We start from the raw sequence: 14,551 nt of genomic DNA on the forward strand, positions 1-14,551 counted from the left end.
GGGGAGGTAAGGGACGGGCTCTGCTGGTCCTGGGAAGTGCTCTGGGTCTCGGGGACACTTACACAGGCACGATGTCACCCTCCATGAGGTACCAGCCCCAGATCTCACAGGTCCGGTGGGTCCCATTGAAGACCACACACTGACCCGTTTTTATGCCTTGAAAACACAAGACAAAGTCCAGGCCTGGAATCTCCACAGGGCCTGGGATGGGAGTGGTCAGGGGGCTGCTGGCAGAAAGAAGAGACGCAGAGCCACCATCGGGCCTGCACACAGGAGCCACCCATGGTCCCAGCCTGGCCCCCTGATCCTCCATCCCAGTGGAGGTGCTGGAAGACAAGGTCCACAGTGACCATGGCTGTGTGTCCCTGTCTCCCCTTCAGGACAGTCCTTGTCAGCCCAGCAGGTCCCCAGTGGCATGGAGCAGGGCTGAGATGGTGAGAGAGCAGAGCTGTCCAGCCCAGGAGGTGTCTCCTCTGCATGACCCAGCCCTGCAGTCCCCAAGGACACTCCCCTGCTTAGCCCCCAGGTTCCCTGAGTTTGGGCACATGGGAAAGCTGGAGGGTGCAGATAAAAGGAGGTGCTCAGATGGGGAGGGCGAGCAGCCACCGGGCCAGATGGGGTGCAGCACTGTCTCCCAAGGCAGAGCGAGACTCCTTCGCTCCTGACAGTTCTGTCCCCGGGGGAGGGGCAGAAGTGACTCCTCGAGGCCCAGCTCCTCTGGTACAAATCAGAGGACAGAATACGGACGGTAGAGGGACTCTGGGAGGGTGAGTTCATGCCAGAGTGGAGGTGCTGGGTGTGGCACACAAAGGGCAGGACCCTCGTCAGAGGGGCCTCTAGGGAAGTGGGACCCCACACACTGGCCAAGGGACCACAGGCCAGTCCCTTCCTGGCTTGTTCTGCTGTAAACAGGGACATCAGTGCCTGCACAGGGTCACAGAGTTCTGGGCATCAGCCAGGAGGGGGCAGGGGCAAGCTCTCTGGGAGTCCCAGACCCCGGAGAGGAAGCACCCTCAAGCGTCGGGCACTGGCACAGACATGGCTCTGCCAGGTGGAGGGTGGACGCCGCTGTCCAGGGCCCGTGGCTCAGGGGCAGCAGGAGGAACACAGCACCAGGCTGGCAGGAAAGGCTGGGGACTCGGAGAAGCCAAATGAGATGGTGGGACTTTGTGGGGGTGGGGCTGTGAGAAGTGGCATGGGACAGACTGGGGCCACCTGCTCTGCCTCACTGTCCCTACCTATGTGCTGAGTCTGCCCCTCCTCTCCACCCGGGCTGGGCCACCATCTCCTCCGACCAGACCCCATGGTGACCAGCACAGTCCCCACCTCTGCCCCCATCCACCTCCCTCCAGCAGCCCACGTGGTCCATCCCAATGCACAGACAGTTGCACCCCTCCCCTGAGCCCGTGTGTGGCTCCGCTGCTGCTGGATCCACTTCAGATCCTGTGATCCGGGGCGACCCGTTCCTGGCCCAGTCCAAACCTAGGGACAACCCCACTCAATGCAGGGAGCCCTGGAGGGGCCTCATGTCACACAGCTCGGGGCCTCTGCCCACACAGCCCCCTCTGCCTGGACATCCTCAAGATCCCCCTCCAGCCTCACACCCTGCAGGAACCCTTCCCGAGACCCTGGGTCACCTGACATGCCTCCCTGGGTCTCCCAACTGCAGCTTCTGCCCCCATCGTAGGACCGGCCGCCTTGGCTGCGCTGTCTGTGCAGGAGACCTGTGAAGTGGGGACAGTGGAGTTTTGCAAGCCTGGTCTGGGGCAGGCTCGGCAGGTGTTTGCTGGAGGCTGTGACACCACAAGGACACAGTGCATGTGCTGAGAAGGACCAGATGACCAGGCCCCTGAGAGGAGCTGGCAGGAACTCCGCTATTCTCAAGAAGCCGGCTGTCAGAGCTGGGGGATCACCCAGCCCCGGCAGTTTCAAGGGAAGGGCCAGAAGCCTGGACATGGGCAAAGAGGATGACACAGATTCCAGAAAACGCAGACCCATGGCCCCCGCACAATTTCAGGACACTCTACAAACCGAACATTAACTAGACATCTCTGAGCATTTGGAAAGGGAAGGACGTCGTGTGTGTTTCTGAACGTCAGCACATCCTCTGTGCACGTGCCTCACCTCGTTGTGGACGGGCCAACCAGGGACATGTGGCACCCCAGCCACAGTGGTGGGACCAACAACCAGGACTCAGGGGACAGGGGACAGGGGCCACACAGGTACCCTCCAGCCCAGCAAGTGATTCAACGTTGGACTCAGTTAAAGAAAGATGCCACTGTGGAGGTAGGCTTCCAGGGCTGTGTCCCGGGTCCCAACTGTTCAGACAAAATCCACGCGGGGAGCTGTGCGCGAGAAAATGGCTAAGATGGTAAATTTTGTCCTTCTTGTATTTTATGGCAATAAATAAAACTGGAAACAAATACACAGCTGGGGAGGAGAGCAAGTGTGCTCTGTGACAGATGCTGGATCCCTGCGACATCCTAGAGGAAAACGGCTAGAGGAAAAATTGAGATTTCTTGGAAAGTCTGTATTTCTGCATGAATGGACAAGAAGAGGGTGGGGCACTCTGGCTTGACCACAGTTGTCGTGAAAAATACCCAGAGATCATAAGCGACCCTGCACTCCACTAAAGGAGTGTGCTGTGTTTGGCCACAAAAAGGGAAGCTGCCCAAGGACACATTAATAGAGACTAGGGGAGGTGATCTTCCCACTCAGCTCTTGCTATTAGAGCCCACCTAAGGATTCTGCCCAGTTCTGAGAGTTACACCAACAACCTGGAGAGTGCCCAGAGGAGGGGCCAGGGTGGGGAGGGGCCTGGACAACTTACAGAGAACAGCAGTGGAAGGATCCAGAAGCCCACTGCTCAGGGGTGCAGAGTCCCATCACCCACAGGCTGGAGGCCTTGGGTCAGTGACTCAGCCTGGCTGAGCCTCAGTCTTCTCCTCTTCAATGGGGCCTGCAGTAATTCCTGCCAGGCAGGGTGCTTGTGAGACGAAATGAAATGATTCAGGAAAGGTTTCAGCTCAGAGCCTGGGCTACAGCAGCACACGCTGAGCCTCAGGCACCTGGGAAGGAGAAGGGGGGACACGGCTGTGAACCAGGGCTGGTGGAGGAACCAGGGACCTCCTGGGAGGCTCCCAGGCAGCCTGACCTCTGGGCATCTGCCCTGAACTCGTTCTGGCATCACAAGGAAATTGGTCACCAAGAAGAGCACGTTCTCTCCCTGGAGGGCAGGGGTCTGGGCCCATCGAGTCATCCACCCTGTGCCTGAGGAAAATTCCTCCAGTGAGGCGAGTTGAGGCAGAGACGGGAGGCTGACTGGGTTTCCAGCCATTTCTGAGCTGCTTTCCACAAATTTGAGGCAAGTATTTTTCTCATGTTCACGCTCATTCACTCAGCCAGAATTTTCCATGAGCCTCCTGCTTCTAGGCACTGAGGATCCACAGCTAAATTGGGCCGGGCGCCCACCCAGGCTAGTGGGGAGGTGGACCCCTCATTGCACGCATGACCAGGGGTCAGGGGAGCAGGTGGTGAGCTCTGCCCGAGAAAAGGCAGGCGCTGTGGGGAAGGGTGGCTGGCACCATGTGCTGCCCATGATAGCTCTGCACATGGGGGGGGGATGCACACCCAGGAAGGGGTGGGGAGGGCTGGGCAGAGGGCAGCAGGGGTGGGAGCGGACAGGATCTGCAGGGACTAGGTGGCCTCCATCACGGAAAGGGAGCCTCCAAGGGTGGCAAGCAAGGGCTGGCAGGGACTGATGGGGACACCTGTGAAAGCTCAGCCTGGCTGCTGCATGGCACACACCTGGGGGCCCACAGGAAGACCACAGGGACAGCAGAGGCAGCAGGGAAACCATCACAGATGGAATGGACCAGAGGGAGAGGCAGGGAGGTGTCGAGCTGGGTACAGCTTTGGCTCTGGGGACGTCATGGCCTCATTGGATGAAAAGAGGAACCCCTAGGAGAGGAAGAGGATTCCCTTGGAAGAGGCAGGTGTGCACCAGGAGGCAGCTATGCTGGGGCAGGTGTCCCCGGGTTATAGTGTGGGCATCAGCAGAACAGAGGAAACGGGGGCTGTGGAGGATCTGGGTGGAGGGAGGAGGGGCCAGAATGCAGCGTGGGGCAGGCAAAGGAGAAGCCAGCACGCAGGGCCCAGGGCAGGGAGGGAGCATTCAGGAGCCCCAGGCCCTGCCCCCTGCCCCCACCCCTCCATCAAGCTCAAGCTCAAGCCTTGAGCCCCCAGACCCTCCACTCTTCCAGATGCACCTCTGGAAATGGAGTCCCTCTGGCCCGACTTTCTGACCCATCCCCCTATCCACCTGGAAACTTCTTACGCATCCCTGAGAGCCTGTCCAGGGCTACTCCTCTGTTCAGGCCCTTCCTGAGCCGGGCCCTGTGACAGTGCCAGCACCCCCTCTGGCATCACATGTTTGCACACATCGCTGCACCGGTGGGGTCAGAGGTGAGGAACACCTGGAAGCAGCACCCAGGCACCCACCTGTGGTGGCTTCATGAAGTCAGCCACATCCATAGCCGGTTCCCCAGCTCCTCGATCTGAGTCACAGAAAGCCCTTTGAGTGTGGTGATGACAGAAACCTAGGGGTCGAGGTCCTGCTCCTGGTAGCCTGTTTTGGAGAGGAGGGCCCACCTGGGGAGGAGGGGATGGGCAGTGTGGTCTGTCCCCCCTACATGGTGAGCAGCAGCAGAGCCGGCCCTGCCCACTCAGCCCCTACACTCCCTATAGGCTCCCAGCACAGCGTTCAGGCCCCACCTCTTCTCCAGCCTCATTTCCACCCAAACACCCTGCACAGGGCAGACTTTCCAGCCACGCATGCAAGAGCCATGTGCTCAGACTGAGCTGCCCACCTCCTCCCTCACCAGCCTCACCCTCCCCTGCCCTGGCCACACCAGCTCCTCCTCAAAGCCTCCCTTGACCCAGCACAGCTGGTGGCCTTTCTCAGGGGCCTCAGGGCTGCAGCTCTCACAGGGGTCAGGGACTACCTCCTGCCCTCCTGGGGCCTCCTGGAAGGGCAAGACCATCCTGCTCTGTGCCCAGAGCCCAACACGGGGCTGGGGACAAGGCCCAGCAAAGGAGGTAGTTGGGCACACAGGAGGACACAAGCACACGGCTGGCTCTTGTCCCTGCTGGCCTCTAGACAGACAGAGATCCTTCCTTCTGCCCCTCCCCTGTCCAACATGCCCCCTCCACCACCACCAGCCCGGCCCCTGGAGAGTCAGACCCCCAACCCTCAGCCCAGCAGGACCAGTCAGGGTCCCTCCAGCCAACCCACCCAGGAGCCATTCTCTCAACCACCACGTAGACCAGGACCCCGAGCTGCAGCAGCCTCTGCAGGGCGCCCACCCGCCACTTCCTAGTCATCACCTACTTCTCAGTCTTGTAATCCAGAAGCCCCCAGCCTGTCCCGGCCCCTGGGGAGCCCCTGCTCTCAGTTCCTGCTGGCTGCTGGGAGCAGGAGTCAGCACAGCAGCTGCAGCCCCAGCTGAACAGGAGGCAAAGCAGGGGCCCAGGCCAGGCCAGGCCAGCGGCGTTAAAGGGACACTTCCACCGGGGGCAGGGTCCAGCCCCACCCCAGCCCTGGGCTCAGTCCCAACCCCCAGCTGCCCTGGGCCTCTCTTCCTCCCCACACGCCCTCTGCTGGGCCCTGGGGCACAGACAGCAGCAGCCCCTCTCCCCTGCCCTTTGACCTCACTTTCTTAGGGCTGAGTGGGTGACAGGTGTTATAGGTACTTTGAGAGGGTGGCATGGGGTCTGCAGAGCCCAGAGGAGGGGCCAAGGAAAGCTTCAGGAAGAAGGGCCCTCTGAGCTGACACTGCAGATTCTGAAGTTCAACAAGCGAAGCTGGGGAGGGATGTTCCTGGTGGAGGAAGCCGCACATGCGACGCTGGAGCAGGAGAGAGAACGGGCACCCACAGAGAGCGAGACTCTGGCTCCAGAGAGGAGGGTGGCTGGCTCTGGTAGGTCCCCCAGGCCCTCCTGTGCGACGCTCCTGCAGAGCTGCCCCACCCCCAAGTGCAGGGACTAAGCACAGCTCTGGAGTCAGGCAGGGTCCCCAGTTCGTGGAAGGGAGGCGCTGCTGGACCCACGCGGATGGCAGGGGCAACAGGAGCCCGCAAGGCACCCAGGCCTGCGTCTGGCCCGTGGCGCGCGCCCTTCTGCGTGGTGGCCAGGAGCGGGCTCAATGTCAGCGCAGGCCAGCGGCGGGTCCGCAGCGAACAACAGCCAGGAGTTGCCATGGCGACCGCCGCGGGGAGCGCGTCTCTACTGGCTGCGGGGTGCGCCTGTCCGCTAGCCGCCACACTCGATTGGTCCATGCGGCCGGCGGGTCCGCCCACATCCCCGGCCGCGCTCTAGGTGCCACCTGACTCAGTCCCAGCCTCAGTGCCCGCGACAGTGAAATGGACGGAACCATGAGGGGTCCCTGGGAGAGGTCTGGGGAGAGTGAAGGGCAGGAGGAAGGAGGCGGCAGCCACTGGGTGTCCTGCAGGGGTCCCGGGGGCCGAGGGGGTTTCGGAGGCGGGTTCGGACTCTGACCTGCAGACAGAAGGTGCCCGGGCAGGGGGTTCAGGTCTGTGTCCTCACCTTGGTGGCTGCTAGGCAGGGGAGGAGGGAGCAGGCTGGGGCCGAGGGTGCAAGGGACCCGTGTCCAGCAGAGAGCACATCCCTCCGTGGGACACCTGCAGGGCAGCCGGCGGCCCCTCCAGCCCTGTGCCCTCCAGGAAAGCTCTTGGCAGCATTAGTTGTTCCACCATCAGAACACGCTTCCAGAATGATGGTAAAATGCAAAAATTCAACCAAACAGTCTAAGGAGGGGTGTCCCATCTCTTCCCGAAATGGGATCAGGGCTGGGTTTTCCCAATCCACAGGAAAACTAAGCTAATGGATGTATGGAACTTAGAATTATATCAGTGTTTTCCCCTATAAAATGTTCATAAAACATCCGTGGTCTGCAATGCAATAGAAAAGACACAGCACGCACTTCACTGTCAGACAAGCGGGTCCTAAGCCTGGCTCTGCCGGGATCAGCTACTTCTAGCCGTGTGACTTTGAGGAAAGGACTTGCTTTCTCTGAGCCTCGGTGTCTGCATCTGTATATGGGGCAGGAGTCCCTGTTAGCACAGGAGGAAATGGCTCTAGAGGGGAAACAGGCTGGGGAGTGACAGAGGGCAGGGGAGGAGGCAGGCAGCAGTGCCTGGGGAGGGAGCCACACTTAGTCCCTGTCTCCTATCAGGCACCCAGGGCTTGGAGAGCTGGTCAAGGACACCCTCTCCCTGAGGTCTCCCCGGGCCCACAGCGTCGTGCCTGCCTCCTGCTTTCTGTGCCAGGGAAGCGCCCCAGAGCTGAACCTGCGGCACTGTAGCCTGGGGCCCCAGCTACCCGAGGAGGGACCCTGGGCCAGGCTTGGAGGGGAGGACCTGGGGGGCAGCAGCCATGGGAGTGGCCCTCCCTGAGCCCATCCCACACATTCCCCAGCCTTGCTCTGTGCCAGGTATGTCCCAACCCCCACATCTGGGTGGCAGATGGGATCCAGGCTATGACGGAGATCACTCTAGGGGCTGGGGAGCCCCCTAATGCACTGGGGCATCAGGGAAGGCTCCAGGAGGTAAGGTGGAGCCTAGACGGAGAAGCAGGAGTCCCCTGGGCCTGTGGGAAGAGGAGGGCCTTCCAGGTGGAGGGCATCAAGTGGGCGGAGCCCTGGGAACAGGAGCCAGGGTAGTGAGCGGCTATGTGTGAGGCCTTCAGCCCTGGGGAGGACCAGGCCCTCAGGCCCCCCTCTGTCCCAGGGGACCCAGGCTCTGGCTTCCACGCTGACCTCCAATCCCTGTGTCAAGTGGCTGGACCTTCGGGACATTGGGCTGTGTGGGGCTGGCGCAGAGGTCCTGACAGGTGCCCTGAGCAGAAGCAGCAGCATCTGTGGGAGGTGCCCAGCCTGGGACGGGTGGGCTGACTTGAGTCCTCCCTTTCCTGAGGGGTGTGGGCCCCCCACAGCAGTGTCTTCTCCCCCAGGACCTGCTGGTGTTGCTGGGGGAGGGGCCTCAGCACAGGGTGGGGTGGGTGGGGTGGAGTTAGATCCTCTGTGGTGCACCCAATGCTGAATGACACTCCCTTCCTGGCCCGCCCCACCCCTCCAACCCCCTCCTCTGCTGGCCAGCGCCCCCTGCATGTGGTGGCCTCCTGGTGCCCGAATGCAGGGTGGGAGGGTCCTTCCACACACAGAGATGGGGCTGGCAGTGTGAGAGGAGGGAGGGCTGGGTGGGAGTTGGTGGGGCTGGATCCAAATGCCATCTCTGCCACAGAAGAGCAGGGTGACCCTGGGCCAGCAGCTCAACCTTGCCGAGCCTCAGTCTCCAGTCTGTGAAATGGACCCAACAATTCCACTCAGTCCTTGGGGTTGTGATGAGCCTTAAATACTCAGCAGTGTCTGCCCGTGTACGTGCTCCGTACATGGCCCCTTGGGCTGTCATTGCCAGTCCCCAGAGATGTGCAGTGAGGGCTCTGGTGGGGTTATATTGCTGCCAGGCACTAGTCATCAACGGGGTGGCTACGGCTCCATCCCAGCATCCTCCACAACACCACAAAGGAGGTGGCCTTAACCCCTTGACAAAGGAGCTCGTGGACACACGGGGTGGGGTGGGGTATCCAGCCGATGGGTCGCAGAGTCGCCATGCAACCCCAGGACAGTCCGCCTGCAAAGCCCCTTCCACTGCCTCAGGCCTGGAGTTTGGGGGATGGAGGAAGGTGGAGGAAGGCGGTGCCTGACTTGGATCCCACTGACTGAGGAGTGGTGCCAGCCTCCAGATGTGGACCTGTCGGAGAACCAGCCGGGAGCGGTGGGCGCCCTCACAGTGACCCCAGCCAGGCAGAGGGCACAGCTGGCAGGGAACAGCCTGGAGGAGCAGGTGGGCCAGTACCTTGCTGAACTCCTGCTGGCCCCCATGCGCCTGAAACCCCAGGACCTGAGCTACAGTCAGCTGAGTGACCAAGCAGGTCCCGTCTGGCCTGGGCCACCATGGGGCCCATCTTCCTGGGGCAGGGATGGGTGGAGGTTGGCAGGACCACTCTGAGCATCCGTGCTCTGGCCTCTCTCCCCACGTCCCACCTCAGCCTGCCCCTTGCCCACTCCTTCCACACAGAACTCTTACTCCTCCCTGGATGTCTCATTGCCTGCCGCTGCCTGTGCTGGGTGCTGACTTAGCCACTAGGAGCCCAGCAAGAACAGAACAGAGGCCCTGGCCTCAGGGCACGCACATTAACAAGGTCATGTGCCGTAATTATTGGTGCTATAGAGAAACAAGCAGGGAGTGATTCTAGAGAAGAATGGGGATCCTGCTTAGAGGGGTGGCCAGGGTGGCCTCTGTGAGGAGGTGACATTGAAGCTGAAATGTGCAGGGTCCGGAGGAATCAGCCATGACAAGATCAGAGGGAGAGCATTTCAAGCAGAGGAACAGTGAACACACAGGCCTCTTTCTCAGACTGATGGACACCAGCGTGACTGGGCTACTGGGCCAAGGGAGAGTGGCCAGACTGTGAGGTGGAGAGGCCACAGGGGGCTGCAGGGCTACTAATGATGGCAAAAAGCATGAGATTTTATTCCAAGTCTATGGAAGACATCACTGGGACTCCTTGATCTCACCACTTTCTCCCGTGCCCCAGGGCCTTTGCATGGGCTGTCTGCCTTGGGAGGTGCAAGCAGTTCTACCTGCCTGTCCTCAACCACCCTAATCAATTATAAGAGTCACCTGTCACCCAGGGTTAGGAGTACAGATTCCTGGGCCTTGGCCCTGCTGAACCAGACTCCTGGTGGGGATGCCCGTGCACCCACATTTTAGCAGGTGTCCCAGGAGATTTGTCTGATTGAGAAAGTCTGGGAGTCTCTGCTCTGTCTCAAACTGCTTAGAGCGCGTGGGGTGGCACCAGCCTTGGCCTGTGGGAATCAGCCCTAGGATCTGACTGCCAGAGAGCCAGTTTACCTTCTAAGAAAATTGCTGTGGGAAGTCAGTGAAATTACGAGAGAAGCTCATTTCGGACTTTCCGCAAACCAAGTGTAGGCGTCCATCTCGGCTGCGTGGTCAGAGGGCAGGCACCAAAGAGGCAGCCGGGAGGGAGGGGCTGGAGGCTGAGGCCTGTGAAGGCTGCACAAATACGGGAGGGGTGGTCTTCAGCCTGGAGAAGGACAGACTCCACAGGGCCATCCTGTTTCCCCAAGTGTGGCTCTGAGGGTGGGCCCGACTCCCTGGAGGTGGAGGAGCTTGGGTCCAGTTTCCCCACCTGACCCATGGCGATTGTGGCACCTGCCACATAGGGTGGCTGCAGGGGTCACGAAGACCAAGCCTGGGAACCACAGGAGGCCGACTCCTGCCTGTAGAAGAACCTTTCACCCTCCAGCTGTTCAGCAAGGAAGGGGCTTCCCTACACAGCAGGAGACCACGGCCCTCTCCTCCCAGCCTGGAAGGGTCTGAGGAAGGGGAAGTCCCCGCATCTGGGGCTCAGACCCGGCGCGGGGCCTGGAGTCTGCGCAGGCCCCGGGGGTTGGCTGAGCACTCTGCCCAGTCAGCGCATCTCTTTTCCTCTGTGCGTTTCTTCAGACCAGCCTTCCCAGACCGGTGTTGGCTGCTGGGACCAAGGAATGGAGACGGGTCAAATTCAGGTCCCTGAGGGCCCCTGGGCTGGTGAGAGAGACTGGCCAGGCAGAGAGAGGTCTGATGGCCAGAGCCTGCAAGGAGGGAAGCACAGTGGACAGGGGGCCTGAGGCTGCCCAGCCCAGCCAGGCAGGCAATGCTTCCTGACACCATGACCCCAGGTGAGAAGGAGGAGGAGCCATTTGCCAGGTGAAGAAGGGGGTCAACAATTCCACACAGGAGGACGCCCCAGAGGTACGTTGGTCCCTGCACTTTTGAGAACTGGAGGCAGGTCAGACTGGCTGAGTGCTGACCGAGTGGGGAGCAGGGTGGGTGGGGCTTCTGCCCGGTTTGTATGCTAAATATCTCTCAGGGTTTCTGAACCCCACACGGCCCCCATTTTCCTTTCTTTACCACCCCTGCCTTCTCTCCACCACAGCTGCTCTGGCCTTGTCACTTCTTGCCTATGGACTAGAGCACAAGCCTCCCAACAGTCCCCAGCCTCTTGTCTCTGCCTCTGCTGATCCCAGTCCATGCCCTACACCCACCGCTAAGGAGTCCAGCCTTGTCACTTCTTAAAGCCCTCCTTGCCTCCTCACCATCCATAGCATGGTTCCCAAGACCTTTGTCCTAGTATTCAAGGCTCCCAGCATCTCTCAAGTGCCCATGGCTCCTACTTCATTTCACTGGCTTCCCCCTACCTGCCACCAGCACCAGGCCTGTGTGCATATCTGCAAGTGCTCCACGCTCCCTGGGCTTCCACCCATTCACTGGTTCCTGAGTCTGCTCTCCACTGTATATATACATATGCATGGGGAGTCACTCAGTCTTCAAGGTTATTTCCCCTGCCCTCACTTTTCTGAACCCCCAGGCAAAGTGAGCCCCCATCCTATTCCCACACCTCCCTGTTTGAAGTCTACAGTAGCTCACATGCCATTAATTTGTATTTACGTCTCCCCCATGAAATGTGAAATCCTTGTGGGCAGGTCAGGCCCATGTTGGGTTCAACTCCGTGACCCTCATGCTCAGCAGAGACCCTGGCACACAGCGGGCATCAGTGTCATTTTTTGAAGGAATAAACAGTAAATAAGAAGGTCTCTCTTGGTGTTTCTGAAGGGGAGATGTTTGGACCAGCCCTGGCAGAAAACAGGACTCACCGAGCTTGACATGAGCTGGAATCACCTTCGAGGCCCAGGAGCCATGGCCTTTGCCAGGAGACTGGAGGTATGAGGCCCCACCCCTCAGCCCCTCTGGCCTATCTCTGGGGGCATTTTTCCAGGTGCTAGTCCCTGTCTGTGCAGCTCTTCAGAAATGAACCTTGTATCTTTTAAGCACATTGCAAAGAATATTTCCTTAAGTGACTTTAATGTTCCCATCTCCACTTAATGATGACAACGTTCCAACTCCCTGTGCCCACTCTCACATCACTTACTGAGGGATCTGAATCTGACTGTCACACACCTTCCCCAGACATCACAGACACTCGGCTGGTGGGGACATAGTACAGTCTGGTGACACATGCTCACTGTTGGGCATACACAGATGCTTCCCAAGATGACACTCTTGCACCCTTGGGTCCCAGCACACTCTCACATGGCCCACCTACTCCCTTGGATGTGGTGGCTTGTAGGCCTCCGGAACGAGTATTTCCAGCCCCTGCCAGGGTGGCACTGGCGCCTGCAGTGCTCCTGGTACCAGCTCCCTGTGTGGTCCTCCTCAAGGAAGGGCAGCCGCTGCCTTGCCCTCTGACGGGGGCTGACCTGGACTCCTGCCCACAAGGTGGCAGGTCAGGCTCTGTCTTCCCAGCACATACACAAGCTGCACTCTCCTCCCCATCACAGCCCCCAGTAGCCCTTCACTGGAGCCCCCCTGGGCCCCTGGGCTGCTTGAGAGGTACCTAAATGGATTTGGAGCCTCCAAATAGGCATGGGGCCTGATCACTTTGTTTCTTGGCCTGCTGCCACATGGAGCCCCCCAGGCCCTGAAGGTCATTGACATTGACACCCCTCTCTCTGCTGTGCTTCCAGGGGTTCGTCTCTACTGTCCACCACCATCCAAGCCACAGACTCTAAGCTGGACTCTGCCCTTCTGCACTCAGTCTCTGCTCTTTGCACCTCAGGCCTCCTGGGCTCTGAGACTGTGGCCCATGACTTTCTCCACCATCACATGTGGTCCCACGGCTTCGCTCTTTTGCATTCGAGGCAAACATCTTCCTGAGAGTCCTGGACATCCCATACAATGGCTCTGGAGATCCCGGAGCCTCCATGTTGGGTGAGGCACTTAAGACCAACAGTGTGGTGGAGGAACTCAACATGAGGTGAGGAGCATGGAGTGTCCCCATGGTACAGTCTCTGAGCCCATAGCCACCCCAGGGACCAGGGGCTTTATGATCTTGCTGCTGTTCACCACTTTAATTCCCAAGCCTACCACAGTCTACCCATGACGGGTCCTAAGCCGCAATCCGAGAGTGCCCAGCTCCGTCCTTCTCACTCGAGTTCATCATTCGAACACTGGGGCTCGTGATTCCCACTGCACAGGTCGGGGCTGGGAATCGCACACGTGTGTGTGAAGCATCTTCAGAGAGCCTGGTGCAGGGTGGGTGCTCATATGCTCTGCTCAGCTCATGGCTGCTGGGGGCCTGCTGTGTGTGTGCTGCTCCTCCAGGCCCAGGCATGGAACCAGAGCAGGGGCTGCAAGCCAGAGGGAAGGAAAGAGGCAGAGGCCCAACAGGTCAAGGCTGCTGGGGTGAGCAAGGCCTGCCCGCTGCACCTTCCCCACCTTTGCTCCCCATGGAAGGAGCCAAGGCCAGAGGAGGCCCCAGAGATGCTGAAATTCGAGGCCAGAGCTGGGGTCTGAGGAGTCAGAGAGAAGTGGGACTGGCTTCAGGACAAAGTGTGCCAAGAGTGATGCTGAGGCCTGGAGTTCAGGTCCAGCAGGAGGAGGAGGATGAAGAGGATGTGGGGAGGGGGCTGGGTGGTTTTCCAGAAACAGCTGCTGTCATGGTGATAGGGACAGGGTGTCAGCTGGAGCACAATACATGGGAGCACTGCTGAGCTCTGAGGGCAAGGGAGCAGCGGCTGGTCTCCACCAGGGGGGTCACTCTAGGCATGTTTTCTGGGTGATCTGAACACTGGGGGCCTCCGTTGAAGCAGGGTCATTATCCAGCTTTTACTCACTGACCTGCCCAGGGTCCCCAGGACGTTTGTGGAGGCTGGAATGTGACTCCTGACGCAGTGATGCACCAGCACCTCCAGCTGGGACCCTGGGGAGATCTGTGTGCAAGGCAGCACCATGCTCATGTCTTTCTGTTGCAGAAACAACGTCATCTGCAGTGGGAGCCCTGAGCCTGGGCCTGGGCCTCCTGGTCAACCAGACACTGAGGATTCCTGTTGAGAGTGCTGGCCTGATGGGGGAGGCCCCAGCACAGACCTGCCTGTGCCTGTCCACACAGACCCCTCCTCTGTCACATCTCCCCACCCCAGTGGCAGCAGTGTGCACAGGTTCCAGAGCCCCGATGGGGAGGGGGCCTCCTGGCTTCTCCTTGTGACCACTTCTTCCCTTTGCCCACCTCTGGCCTGGCCCATGCACTTCTGCAGACTCCTCCCCTCCATCCTTCCCTCCCAGCTGTCCTTCCTCCTCCTCAGCCCCATGGAGAGCTGCTCTGCTGTGATGGCCGGGGCACCCTCGCTTCCCCTTCACCTTCTCCCCTGCTCTTCCTCTGGCCTTGCTGGACACAGTCTCAGACCTCCTTGAGGCCTTGTGTGCACAGCAGGGGTTCCTTCCTCCAGGGTTGCCAGTGGGGAGGGGCTGAGCAGGGCTGAGAGCAGGAGACAGAGAAGGAAGAGTGAAACAGAGGGTGGAGCAGGACCACGGGGATGACTGTGCCAACAGCACATGCTCAGAGGACACTA

General features: G+C 60.0%; 1 protein-coding gene and 1 pseudogene across 1 annotated transcript; one reads left to right on the forward strand and one right to left on the reverse strand.

The window, feature by feature from the left end:
- The window catches only part of LOC100056265 (P2X purinoceptor 6-like), a 66,556-nt pseudogene extending 60,299 nt beyond the window's left edge, over nucleotides 1-6,257 (reverse strand).
- On the forward strand, nucleotides 6,256-13,100 carry LOC106783461 (leucine-rich repeat-containing protein 74B-like). The gene is given in 7 exon segments (XM_070275933.1): nucleotides 6,256-6,296; nucleotides 7,253-7,389; nucleotides 7,801-7,935; nucleotides 8,818-9,009; nucleotides 11,757-11,787; nucleotides 11,789-11,864; nucleotides 12,842-13,100. Coding segments are annotated over 7 exon segments (732 nt in total). The 3' UTR covers nucleotides 12,962-13,100.
- Nucleotides 13,101-14,551: the final 1,451 nt, after the last annotated feature.

Source organism: Equus caballus, chromosome 8, assembly GCF_041296265.1.
Source record: "Equus caballus isolate H_3958 breed thoroughbred chromosome 8, TB-T2T, whole genome shotgun sequence".
NCBI classification, from domain to species: domain Eukaryota; kingdom Metazoa; phylum Chordata; class Mammalia; order Perissodactyla; family Equidae; genus Equus; species Equus caballus.